Source organism: Catharus ustulatus, chromosome 18 (assembly GCF_009819885.2).
Source record: "Catharus ustulatus isolate bCatUst1 chromosome 18, bCatUst1.pri.v2, whole genome shotgun sequence".
Lineage (NCBI taxonomy): Eukaryota > Metazoa > Chordata > Aves > Passeriformes > Turdidae > Catharus > Catharus ustulatus.
The window spans coordinates 12,392,400-12,404,622 of record NC_046238.1 but is presented as its reverse complement, the minus strand read 5'-3'; the positions used below and the strand labels follow the sequence as shown (position 1 = coordinate 12,404,622).

General features: G+C 65.9%; 1 protein-coding gene across 3 annotated transcripts; it reads right to left on the bottom strand.

Moving 5' to 3' along the window:
- Positions 1-56: 56 nt before the first annotated feature.
- Positions 57-11,043, bottom strand: EMID1 (EMI domain containing 1). 3 transcript variants are annotated; one of them, XM_033075741.1, is made up of 15 exons: positions 10,910-11,043; positions 8,589-8,702; positions 8,398-8,501; positions 5,797-5,883; positions 5,645-5,706; positions 5,403-5,529; positions 5,041-5,139; positions 4,762-4,899; positions 4,178-4,264; positions 4,039-4,091; positions 3,902-3,955; positions 3,224-3,268; positions 3,100-3,144; positions 2,555-2,639; positions 57-550 (listed from the first exon to the last, which is right to left on the bottom strand). In XM_033075741.1, exons 1-15 carry the CDS (start codon positions 11,041-11,043, stop codon positions 420-422), a joined length of 1,365 nt encoding a protein of 454 aa, XP_032931632.1. In that variant the 3' UTR covers positions 57-419. The 3 variants fall into 3 exon arrangements, 2 of the variants coding, with proteins under 2 accessions (XP_032931632.1, XP_032931631.1); XR_004419671.1 differs by lacking the exon at positions 10,910-11,043 and adding an exon at positions 1,583-1,673 and having other exon boundaries at positions 465-550; positions 5,797-5,937; positions 8,589-10,046; XM_033075740.2 differs by lacking the exon at positions 10,910-11,043 and having other exon boundaries at positions 8,589-10,048.
- Positions 11,044-12,223: the final 1,180 nt, after the last annotated feature.

Here is a 12,223-nt window from a genome sequence, read left to right as displayed (position 1 = left end):
ATAGGTGCCCGCGTCCCCTGGGAGGTCCCTGGTACACCAAGCGACACCACAGGACACGGATTTGGGGACATTTAATGACCTCGCGGGTCCCAAAGCAGCGAAGCGTGTGGCGCAGCGGGGTCCCCACCCGGGGGGGGTCCCCTCCTCCAGCCCCCCCAATCCCCCACCCCCAGCCTGGGGTGCCCGATGGGGATGGGACGAGCCAAAATCCATCCCCTCGGAGCTGCACCTTGGAGAGGGAGGGGACAGCAATGGGGTTGGGGACACCCCTCGCCCTGCCGGGGGCTCAAGCAGCGGCGATGGGGGCGAAGCGGGGGGGGCGGTGCCACCAGTAGCACCAAGAGGGGGACGGGGGGTGACCCCATCCTGCTCCCCAGGGTGGCACGGCGGGGGTGACCCGGGTGACGCCCCCGGTTCTGTCACGGCTCTGGGCGGGCCCGGCGGGGCGCGGTGACGATGCGGTAGGGGGGCTGGCCACTGCCACGCTTGCCACGGGGCACCCCGGGGGTCGCCGTGCTGGTGGCACCGCTGCCCGAGCCGGGCTCTGGCTCTGCGGGAAGAGAGGAAAAGCGATGTCAGGATATCATCCTCCCCCTCCAAAATCCCCGAATCAGCGTTGGGGGCTGTGGGTGTTCTGCCCCACAGAATGGGGGTCGTTGCCCCCCTGTGGCTCTGGGTGTCCCCAAGGGTTGGAGGAGCCGAGGACCCCCCAGCTGGCACCCCTGCCTGGCACCCCCGGTTGGAACCCTGTGGAAAAGCACAGCTGGAATGGGGAGGGGGAGGGGGAATGAGGGTTGGGGCACCCCCTATGCCCCGTTGGGCATCCTGGCACAGGGGGATTGGCACTGCAGAATCCCTTGGGACAACGAGAGCTCTGGGAGCTGCTTCAGTCTGAGAGGGTCCCCATGGTCTCCCTTGGCTTGAGGGGTTTCCATGGTCTCCCTTCTCCAAGGATTTCCCTGAGCCCTGGGGAGCTCCAGGGCTCCCCTTGGCCCAAGAGAGGCTCTGTGGTTGCCTCTTGCAATCCAAAAGGGGCTCCATGGTCTACCCTGGTTCCAGAGGGGCTTTGGAATTTCCCTTGGCCTTGGGGGGCCTCCACGGGTCCCCTTGATCCAAGAGGGGTCTCCATGGGCTCCTTTGGAGTGAGGGTCTCTCCATGGTCTCCCTTAAACCTTGGGGAACCCCAGAGCTTCCCTTGGCCCACAACGATCTCCATGGTCGCTTCTCAATCCTGGAGGATTTCCATGGTTGCCCCTTTCAATTCAAGAGGTTCTCCATGGTTGTGTGGCCAAATCCACGAGGATTTCCATGGTTGCCCCTCTCAACTCAAGAGGTTCTCCATGGTTGTGTGGCCAAATCCACGAGGATTTCCATGGTTGCTCCTCTCAATCCAAGAGGTTCTCCATGGTTGTGTGGCTAAATCATGGTTGCCCCTCTCAATCCAAACAGGTCTCCAGGCTGTGTCATGGCCCCGGAGCTCTGCAGTGCCCGTTCCCGGGGCTCTGTTCCCCGTGCTCCAGGCCCGCTCCCGGGGGTGCCGCGGCGCTCCAGGCTCATGCGGGGCGGGATGGAGGGCGGTTACCTGGCCAGATGATGGCTTCCAGCAAGGTGACCCTTCTAGCCAGGACCTCCAGCCGGGCCTGCTGCCGCAGGAGGGTTTGGAAGCTACTGGCCTGGGGGAGAGGGAGAGAGCAGAGCAGAGCAGAGCGCGTTGGCCCTGCGGCGGGCACGGCACGGGGACACGGGGTGGGGACATGAGGTGGGGACACAGCATGGCAGGGGTGGCACAGCATGGCAGGGGTGCAGCCCCAGCGGGATGGGGGTGCCGGGGCACGAGGAGGGGGTGCCAGGTCTCCTAGGAGGGTCTCAGAGGGGTGCCAGGGGCTCCCCCATCCCTGCGGGTCCATGGGGACAGGGGGGTCCCTTGTGCTGGCCCTGTGGCTTGATGTCCCTGACCTGGGGGTGCTCCCTCTGCCACCCCCCAGCACGCTGAGCCCCCTGACATTTGGGGGGACATGCCCACAATCTGTCTGGGGAACACTGGTGTCCCCAGCTGGGAGTGCTCCTTCTGCCACCCCCAGCACACTGAGCTCTCCAAAACGTGGGGCGACATGTCCCCAACCTTCTCAGAGGGCCACTAGCTTGTCCTCAACACCGAGATTGTCACAGGTGTTCCTGCCCGAGGTGGGCAGTGCCTCAGGGGGCTCTGGGATGCTCAGCTGGGGGTGAGGATGGGGGGACCCTGGTGGCCCTTCCTTTTAGTGGCCCCCAGTGCTGGCCACGATGCCACCATGTGGGTGATGACATCGTGCACGGCTGATGTCATGATGGCCGAGAGCCACCGTGATGTCATGGGGGCCTGGTGACCTCCCAGCATGTCACCTGGAGGGGGTCACCCTGCTGTCCCTGTCCCCCCATGGCATGAGGAGGGGCTGCCAAGGGTCCCCTCCCTGCAGCTCCATGACATCAGTGACCCAAGAGCCACCGTGACATCATGGGGACCTGGTGACCTGCTGCTGGGGGTCACCCCGGGGGTCCCCGTCCCCCTACTCACCGTAGAGCCCAATCATTGTTTCCAAGATTAAAACCCTCTCCGCTAAAATCTTCAGCGCCTCGCGGAGCTGGTGCAAACCCTCCCCCTGGGGAAGAGAGGGACGGGGTCAGGGGGAGCTGCACCCCAAATGGCCCCAGGCCACCCCCGTGGGGGGGACACGGAGGGGACAGGAGGACCCCCCGACTCACCAGGACGGCAGGGGAAGGAGTGGGGGTACCCCGGGGGGTCTGAGCCCACTCTGTGCCCCACCACCCTGTTCAGGTGACATTGGCACTGGGCACAGCCAGGGACTCCCAGTGCCACTGCTGGGGCGCTGGGCAGAGCTGGGGACACCCAGGACATCACTGGGGGGACATGGATGAGGTGTGGGGCACATTGGGCATTACTGGGCACCCTCTGCCATCATCGGGGTCCCAGGGACGAGATGCACAGGACAGCAGGGAGGGTGTCGGGGTCCTCCGGTGCCCATCACCCCCAGCCAGCCCCTGTTAGTTCTGTGTTCCCCTCCCGTCCCCGGTGTCCCCGGTGTCCCCGGTGCCACTTACCCACGTGCCCCTCTCGCCCGGCTCACCCCGGGGGCCCGGCTCGCCCTGAAACACAGAGAGGAGAGGGCCTGGCAGCGGGGGGCACGGGGGGCTGTGCCCGGGGGGGGCCGCCCCACCCACGTACCTGAGCCCCGTCCTGCCCGCGGCTGCCCGGGTGGCCCTGGGGACCCTGCGGGGGGACAGAGGCCATCAGCACCCTGGGGGCACGGCCAGAGCCCCGCCAAGGGAGGTGCTGGCACACCCCATGGCTGAGACCCCACAGACCCCCCAAACCCCCCCATCACTGCACACCACACCCCCCAACCCCTCCATGACCACACTCCCCATTCCCCAACCCAAAACCTCCAAACCCACCCATGGTTTTGAACCAGACCCCCCATGGCCACACGTGCCCACACACCAGATCCCTCAAACTCAGCCTCAGCTCCCCCACATCTCCCTCCAGCCCTGAACCCCATCCCCTAAACATCCCCGTGGTCCCCAGCCCCATTCTGGGGGTGGCTTTGGAGCGGGGTACGATCCTGGGGACACTGCCCACATCCACACCCCATGGTGGGGTCCCAGTCCCTGTCCCTACAGGGAGACCCTGAGGACACGGCTTGGGGTCACCCAGGAGAGCAGAGCTGGCCACCAAACCACTTCCCTGCGTTGTCACCCCACCCTGACACGGCCACCACAGGGGACACCAGCAGCTGCCCGGGTGGCCCTGGGGACCCTACGAGAGACAGAGTCTGTCAGAACCCCCGGGGGGCACGACTGACACCCCCAGCTCCTGTCACCGTGCAGAGCTGGGGGGACTCACCCTGTCCCCCTTCTCCCCGGGGGGCCCGGCAGCTCCGGGTGCTCCTGCTCTGCCCTGTGCGGGGACAAGGTGGGGACATCAGCCCTGGGGGGACACGGGGGCTCAGCCCTCCCCGTGTCCCTCACCCCAGCACTTACATCGGGTCCTGGGGGGCCGGGGGGACCAGTGGGACCTGGGGGGCCAGGGGGACCTGCAAGGAGAGGGGACACAGCTCAGCCCCGTGTTGGGGCACCCAGAAGCATTGAAGGGTGACAAAGGAAAGGGGGACACCCTCACCCATTGGCCCCACGGGTCCGGGGGGTCCCATGGGACCCACGATGCTCCTGGTGGCTTCGGTGAAGGTGTTGGAGAGGACAGAGTCCCCTGGGGGGAGAATGGAGGGGGATGTTTGGGGCCAGGCCCCCCATGGCATCACCTGGGGATACAGGGGGAGCACATTCCCCTCCCCTGCTCTCCCCCGTGTCTTGTCCCTGTCACCCCAATGACGGCGGGAGGTCCCCAGCTCTTCCCAGTGCCCCACACCTCATTGCTGGGACCCCAATGTTGGTAGAGGGTCCCCTGCAGTGCTCACTGCCCCCCAACTCATGCCTGGAATGCTGGTGATGTCAGGGGTGCCCGGCTGTGCCCAGTGCCCCACATCTCATCCCTGGGATCCCAGTGATGGCCCGGGGGTCCCCAGTGCTGCCCAGTGCCCCACATCTCACCCCTGGGACCCCAGTGACGGCCTGGGGGTTCTCACATCACTCCCAGCCCAGGTGATGCTCAGAACCCCCACCCTAGCTCCGCCCCCGCCCAGCCCCCACCCAGTGCCGTTCTTGGGGTCACACTGGGAGGGGACCCCCCAGCCCAGCCCCCCTTACTGGGCTCAGCCAGTCGGGGAATCGCCGGCCCCACAGGGGCAGGGGGGCCCGGGGGGCCGGGGGGCCCGGGTAACCCCTTCTCTCCGGGGAGCCCCCTGGCTCCATCCCGGCCGGGTGGTCCTGGGGGGCCGGGGGGACCTGCAGGGAGGAAGAGGAGGGTGAAGACTGGGAATTGCCCAAAGCTGTGCAGCGCTGGAGCCCTTCTGAGCCCACCAGGAAAGGGGGGGCTCGGCTGGGCCAGGCACCAGGCTGGGGTCCCCCCACACTGTCCCCTCTTACCTGGTGGCCCTACTGGACCCTTCACTCCAGGAATTCCCGAGGGTCCCCGTCCTCCCACGTCGCCCTTGGGGCCGGGGGGGCCCCTCCAGCCGGATCTCCCTGCGGCAGAGCAGCACCCTGAGGGGGGACCCCGGGGACAGCCCCACCCACACCCGGTCCCCAGCACAAGCCACCCCCTCAGTGCTGGCCTGTCCCCGCGGGTGGCTCAGTGTCACAGCTGGGGACAGCTGGGGTGGGACAGCCCTGTTTTCCCCCAAAATGAGGGGTCCTGCACCCCCAAATATTGACAACACCCAGGTACGTTCCCAGCCCTGTGGGTACTGCCAGGTGGCACTGTCACTGTCACTGTCACCTTGCCTTACCGTCATCCCCAGGGCTCCCGCGGGCGGCCGGGGACCCCCAGAGCTGCCCGGCCTCGGGACCCCTGCCCGGGGTGCTGCCTTTGGCTGCTGCTGGGGTGGGGGGCTCGGCCGCTGCCAGCCGGGCCACCTGGCAAAGACACAGCAGGGGTGGGTGACAGCAGTGGGCACGAGGTGACCCCCAGGGCTCTAGTGCCCCTCGGGGGGTGCAGGGGGAGGTGGCCAGACCCCAAACTGGGACTTGCCTGCGCCTCGAGGGTGGCGAGCCGGGCTGTCAGCTCCCCGACACGGCTGCAGTTCAGGCACCCTGCGGGGGGAAATCGGGGGTACAGGCGGTGGGGCGAGGGGCACCCAGCCCTGTGTGCCCACCCCAGCGGGTTTTTGGGGAGGGACCCACCTGAGAAGGCCGTGGGGTGCAGGGGGGGCCGGCGCAGGGCGGTGCTGGGGCGCCCGGGGCCCCGCAGGGTGAGCAAGGTGTGAGCCTCTGCCGAGGAAAGGGGGTTCAGCACGGGGGGACCCCCCTGTGGGGCATCGCCTCCTGTGGGAGACCTTCCTGTTGTACTTCCCTCCAACATTTTTGGGGGGTGCAGGGCTCCATCCCTGCTCTGGGTGAGCCTTAGACCCCCAACCCCACAACCCTGAGTGAGGATCCCCCAAACCCACCCACGGGTTGAACCAGACCCCCCAAAACTCTCCATGAGCAGGAACCAGATCCCCCAAACCACAACCCTCCAAACCCACCCACGGTCCTTAACCAGACCCCCCAAATCTCCCCATGATCACCCCCACAATCTCAGCCCCAAACTCAGCCCCAGCACCCCCAATTCCCCCCCCTCCCCCAGCCCTGAACCCCATCTCCCCAAACACCCCCTGGCCCAAAGCCCCATTCTGGGGGTGGCTTTGGAGCGGGGGACACAATCCTGGGGACACTGCCCACATCCACACCCCAGGGTGGGGTCCCAGTCCCTGTTCCCACAGAGGGACCCTGAGGACACGGCTTGGGGCCACCCAGCGCGGCAGGAAAGGGGTGTCTGGAGCAGAGGTGGCCCCCGAGCCCCCCCACGCTGTCACCCCACCCCGGCACGGCCACCGCCGTGCTGCAGGGGACAGCCCTAAGTGGGGCCAGATGTGGGGCAGGCGGCCAAGCACGCAGGGGGGAGGAGGAGGAGGAGGAGGAGGAGGAGAAAGAGGAGGAGGAAGAACCCCCCGCCGCCCCCAGCGCTGCTCCCACCCAGCTGCCTGCGGATCCCCCGGGTCACCCGCTGCCCTGCAGACCCTCGGTGCCACCCCAGGGTGTCCCCACCCCTGGGTGTCCCTACTCCGGGTGCCACCCGCTGCCCTCACAGCCCCGGATCCCACGGAACTGGAGCCAGGCTGGGACCCGCAGTGAGGTCCTGGGGGAGAGGGAGGAGGAAGAGGAGGATGTGGTGACAATGGGGACAAAGACCCCCTGTCAGGAGCTGGCAGCACTCGTCCCCCCACGCATGGCACAGCCTCACACTCATTCATCCACTGCCCACCCCAACACAGCCACGTGTGGGTGGGGGGCTGCACCCCCCATGGGCACTGCCATGCCAAGGAATGTCTGTCTGTCCATCCACCCACACCCAATCCCTCGGCTGTTTCCATTCCCCATGCCAGGCACAGCCATTGCCCCCCCACTTCCATCCATATGGCTGTCCATCCACTGCCCCACCCACCCGGACCTCTCTCCATCCCTCTGGACACAGGGGCAGTCCCTCACCCACCCAGGGAGTTCTGTCCAGCCACCTGTCCAATCATCTGTCCATCCATGGGCACAGACAGACATTTATACACAGCAACATCCACACACTTGCTCACCCATGGGAGAATCCTTCCATCTGTCCATCCATCCTTTCATCCATCATCCATCATCCATCCATCCATCCATCATCCATCCATCCATCATCCATCCATCCGTCCATCCATCATCCATCCATCCATCCATCATCCATCCATCCATCATCCATCCATCCGTCCATCCATCATCCATCCATCCATCCATCATCCATCCATCATCCATCCATCATCCATCCATCCATCCATCCATCCATCATCCATCCATCATCCATCCATCATCCATCCGTCCATCCATCCATCCATCCATCCACCCATCCATCCATCATCCATCCATCCGTCCATCCATCATCCATCCATCCATCCATCATCCATCCATCATCCATCCATCATCCATCCATCCATCCATCCATCCATCATCCATCCATCATCCATCCATCATCCATCCGTCCATCCATCCATCCATCCATCCACCCATCCATCCATCATCCATCCATCCATCCATCATCCATCATCCACCCATCATCCATCCATCATCCATCATCCACCCATCATCCATCCATCCATCCACCCATCCATCATCCATCCATCCACCCATCCATCCATCCATCCATCCATCCATCCATCATCCATCCATCCACCCATCCATCATCCATCCATCCATCCATCCACCCATCATCCATCCATCATCCATCCATCCATCATCCATCCATCCACCCATCCATCCATCCATCCATCCATCCATCATCCATCCATCCATCCATCCATCCATCATCCATCCATCCATCCATCCATCCATCCATCATCCATCCATCCATCATCCATCCATCATCCATCCATCCATCCATCCATCCATCATCCATCCATCCATCCATCCACCCATCCATCCATCCATCCATCCATCCCTCATCCATCATCCACCCATCATCCATCCATTCATCCATCATCCATCCATCCATCATCCATCATCCATCCATCCATCATCCATCCATCCATCATCCATCCATCCATCATCCATTCATCCATCATCCATCCATCCATCATCCATCATCCACCCATCCATCATCCATCCATAGGTCCTTCTCTTCACCCATATCCAGTGACACTGCCATCCATGTCCCACAGCCCCTGGTGCCACCTCCCCACCCTGCACAGAACCCCCACCCACACCAGCTTCCACCTTCCTCGCAGTTGGCTCCGGTGTGTCCGGGGCAGCAGCGCCATTCCAGCGCCGTCAGTGTCCTATAGGTCACTCTGTAGAGGGGCCGGATCACGGCGCGGTAGCTGTGGCACAGAGGGGCAGCGCTCAGACCCGTCCTGGGACCATCCCGGGTGTCCCTGCTCCCTGGTGGCCCTGGTGGCCCTGCTCACCTGCCCCCGCTGCAGGCCAGGGGCCAGCGGCAGCCCTGGAACACCCTCTGCAGGAAGGTCCCGTTCTGGACGTGGCATGACACCGTCCGTGTCACCGTGTAGGAGCACCAGTTGCTGGAAGGGAAACCACCGATGTCACCAGCTCTTCTGCAGGGACACCATGGGGGTACTGCCACCCAAATTGTCACCCTTGGAGATGCCCATGCCAGTTTTTGGGGTGCCTGTGGGGAGCCTTGCTCTGACACGTGGGGGGAGCTGGGGCCCCACATTCCTGCTGCATTCCCGGCATGGCGCTGGCGCCCGGCTGGCCTGGAGCGGGGCCCGGAGCCCCCCCGCACCCCCAGCCCACCCCACACAAAGGCTCCTTTCTTCTGCCCCACATGCCAGGCTCTGCCCACCCCCTCCCCGGGCACCCCAGCCTCAGTTTCCCCGGGCAGGGGAGGACACACCAGCGCCGTGTCCCCGTCCCCGCGGCGAGAAGGACTCGCCGTGCCCTCGGCAGTCCAAACTCAAAGGCTGCACAATTTGTGTCAAAAAATGAGCTTTTCGGGATCGCTGCAGCGCTGCGAGGAGGGAGGCGGTGGCAGCAGGGACAAGCGGGCGCCGCGGGGGGACAATTGTCTGGGAGGTGCCGGAGGCGGGGGGGGACAGCCGGGTGGCACAGGGCTTTCCGGCTGGGCAGAGTCCCAGGCGGGCACCGTGCCAGGGCTATGGAAGCACGGAGCCCGCCGGGGCTGTCGCCACGCTCCCGCTGCCACCCTGCCATACCAAGGGGGTCCCGGGTGGCATCGTTCCCCGCGGAGGGGCATCCAGCTCCTGGGCGGTGCCAGCTCCAGCTGTGGAAATGTCTGTTGGGATGGGATGGGATGGGGATGCGTCCCGGCTCATTTCCCAAGGGGAATGCCCTCCCAGGAGCGGGGCAGGAGCTGGCAGGCTTTGGCATGTGAGTGCCCGCGTGGCCTGGCGTGACCCTGGCCCACCCGGCACCGCACTGGCACCGAGGGGGTCCGGGCTCTCCTGCTAGGGCTTGTGCCCACCTGGGGCAAAGCCCACGCCTGGTTTGGCTCCGGATCCCACTCCCATTCCCAAAATCAGCCGCTTGGCTTTGTGCCCTCGACTTGGGCACGTGGGATCCCAGCGATGCATCAGGGAAGGATGGGATAGGATGGCGGGGGATGGGGTGGGGGCTCGTGGGTGCTGGCCTGGGGGGTCCCGGGGGGACACGGCAGGGTTGTGCCAAGGCGCCGGGGGCTTCCTGGGCTTGGCCGGGAAGGGAAGGGGAAATGAGGCGGCTTCTGCCCGTCGCCTCACCGAGCCGAGCGGAACCGGGAGGTCCCGGCAATCCGGTGCCGGAGACACGGCCAGAGCCAAAGGGTTTCCTGTAAACAACCCCCCCCCTCGCCGGCACCCCCCTGCCACTGCGGCGGGACAGGGACCACAGCCCCCCACAGCACCCCCAGACCCCCGGGCTGGGCCACCTCCGAGGGACGGGCAGGACCCTGGGGCTGGGGATGTTCACTCTTCGCCAACCCCAGCACTCCCAGTATGCCCAGCACTCCCAGTATGCCCAGCACTCCCAGTAGTCCCAGCATGCCAAGGCAGCCCCAGTATCCCAATATGCCCAGGCAGCCCCAGTAGCCTCAGCATGTCCCTGTATGCCCAGGCAGTCCCAGGAGTCTCAGCAGCCCCAGTAGTGCCAGTATGCCCAGCAGCCCCAACAGTCCATCCCAGTAGCCTCGGTAGCCCCAGTAAGCACAGAACCCCAACAGCCCCAGCCGCAGTAGCCCGAGCTACTCCCAGCACCCTGCTAAGCCTGCTAGCTCTGATACCCCCAGGAAGTCCAGCTTGGCTCAGTAACCCCCCAGGAAGTCCTGCTGGCCCCAGAAACACCCAGCCCCAGCAAGTCCAGCTAGCTCCAGTATCTCCCACTACCCCCAGCCTTCCCCACCCCAGCAGCCCCTCCCTCCCTGGAGTACCCACCAGCCGGAGACCCCCGGTCCATGGTGCCCCCACGCCTGGTACAGAGCCCCCCAGCACCTACAGAACCCCGCGCCTGATGCTCCCTACACCCGATGTCCCCATGCCTGTTACCTTGGACCCCTGGCAAAGATCCCCGGTGTCTCCCAGGTGCCCACATCCCTGCGTCCCTGGTGTCACCCGTGCCCGGATCTCCCGGGTCCCTGATGCCTCTGTTGCCAAGTACTCGGTACTCGCAGCTGCCCGTGCCTGCCTGGTGCCCCCGGTACCCAGAGTCCCCGGTAGCCCCAGCAGGCGATGCCCGGTACCCGGTGCCCGCATCCCCGCGTTCCCGGTGCCGGTACCTGCGGGCGGAGGGCGGCAGCAGGGCCGGGCTCCAGGCAGCGGCGGGCAGCGGCAGCAGCAGGCAGAGGGACAGGCAGAGCCCCAGGGCTGCGGGCAGGGCCGGGCGGCGGCAGCACCCCCAGCCCCCGGCCATGCCGCTCCGCGGGGCTCGGCGCTGCCCGGCCACCGGCACCGGCACCGAGCGGGCGGCGGGGGAGGAGGAAGGAGGAGGAAGGAGGAGGGATGATGGAGGAGGAGGGATGGAGGAGGGACCCCCCGCCTCCCCCCGCGCCTGCTCCCCCTCCTTCCGCCCCGCCGGCACAGGGGTCCGGCTGGCGGGGCGGACACGGGGTGCGGGGGCAATTTGAGGGGGCTGGGGGGACAAACCAGCCCGGAGAGGGGGAAAGGAGGGCTGGAACGGGGGGCTGGGGCGTGGTGGGGAGCCGGGGAAAGCTCAGCGCGGGGAGTGGGCGCAATGTGGGGCTGGGCCCGACTGCGGGACACCGGTCCCCGTGAGAGCGATTGGGTAGCGGTGTGAGCGTGTGCGGGACCCTGCGTGTCCATCCCTGTGCGTGCGCGTGGATTTACACCTCCGTGTGCACACAAAATTCGCATCTACCCATTGCTTGGCACACTTTTACACACACAGAATCCACATGTGTGTGCCCGTGGATCCACACACGCGTGTGCACACCCAGGTGTGTTCCTGCCTGCGTGTGTGTGCACGGCCCGGGCGTGTGCTCCCCCACCCACGCACCCTCCTGTCTGCCTGCCTGCCTCTGTCTGTCCGTCTGTCTGTCTGTCTGTCTCCTGCTGTTCTTCCAGCTGCCTCTGCCATGTGTGTGTGCGTGTGTGTGGTCCCCTTGTCGGGGCGTGCAAGGCGACCGTGTGTGTGCGCGTGTGTGTGTGTGTGCGCGCATGGGTGTGCGCGGGTGGTCCCGCCCGGGGGCCCTACAGACAGCCTGTGTGTCTGTCTGTCTGTCTGGGGACACATCCCTGCAGTGGCAGCACCCCCGGGACCCCCCACGGTGTCCTCTGTGGGGTGTGGGTGGGGTCTCCCCAGCACATCCGCCCAGCCTGCCCCAGTGGTGGCGACACAGCAGGACCCCGCGCTGGAGTGCTCCCCCCAGGGACCCCCACCCATGGGTGTCCCTTGACGTCCCCTCACCCCTCCGGCCCCCCCGGGTGTCCTTGAGGCGGGGCCCACGTGCTGTTTACCCTGGTGGGTGCAGCAGGAGCCGAAGGTCACCCACGCTCCTGCTCAGACTAAACACGGCTGTGGCGGCGCCCTGGGTGGGGGGGGCCGTGGGTGGGGACAGGGGTTTTGCACCGGG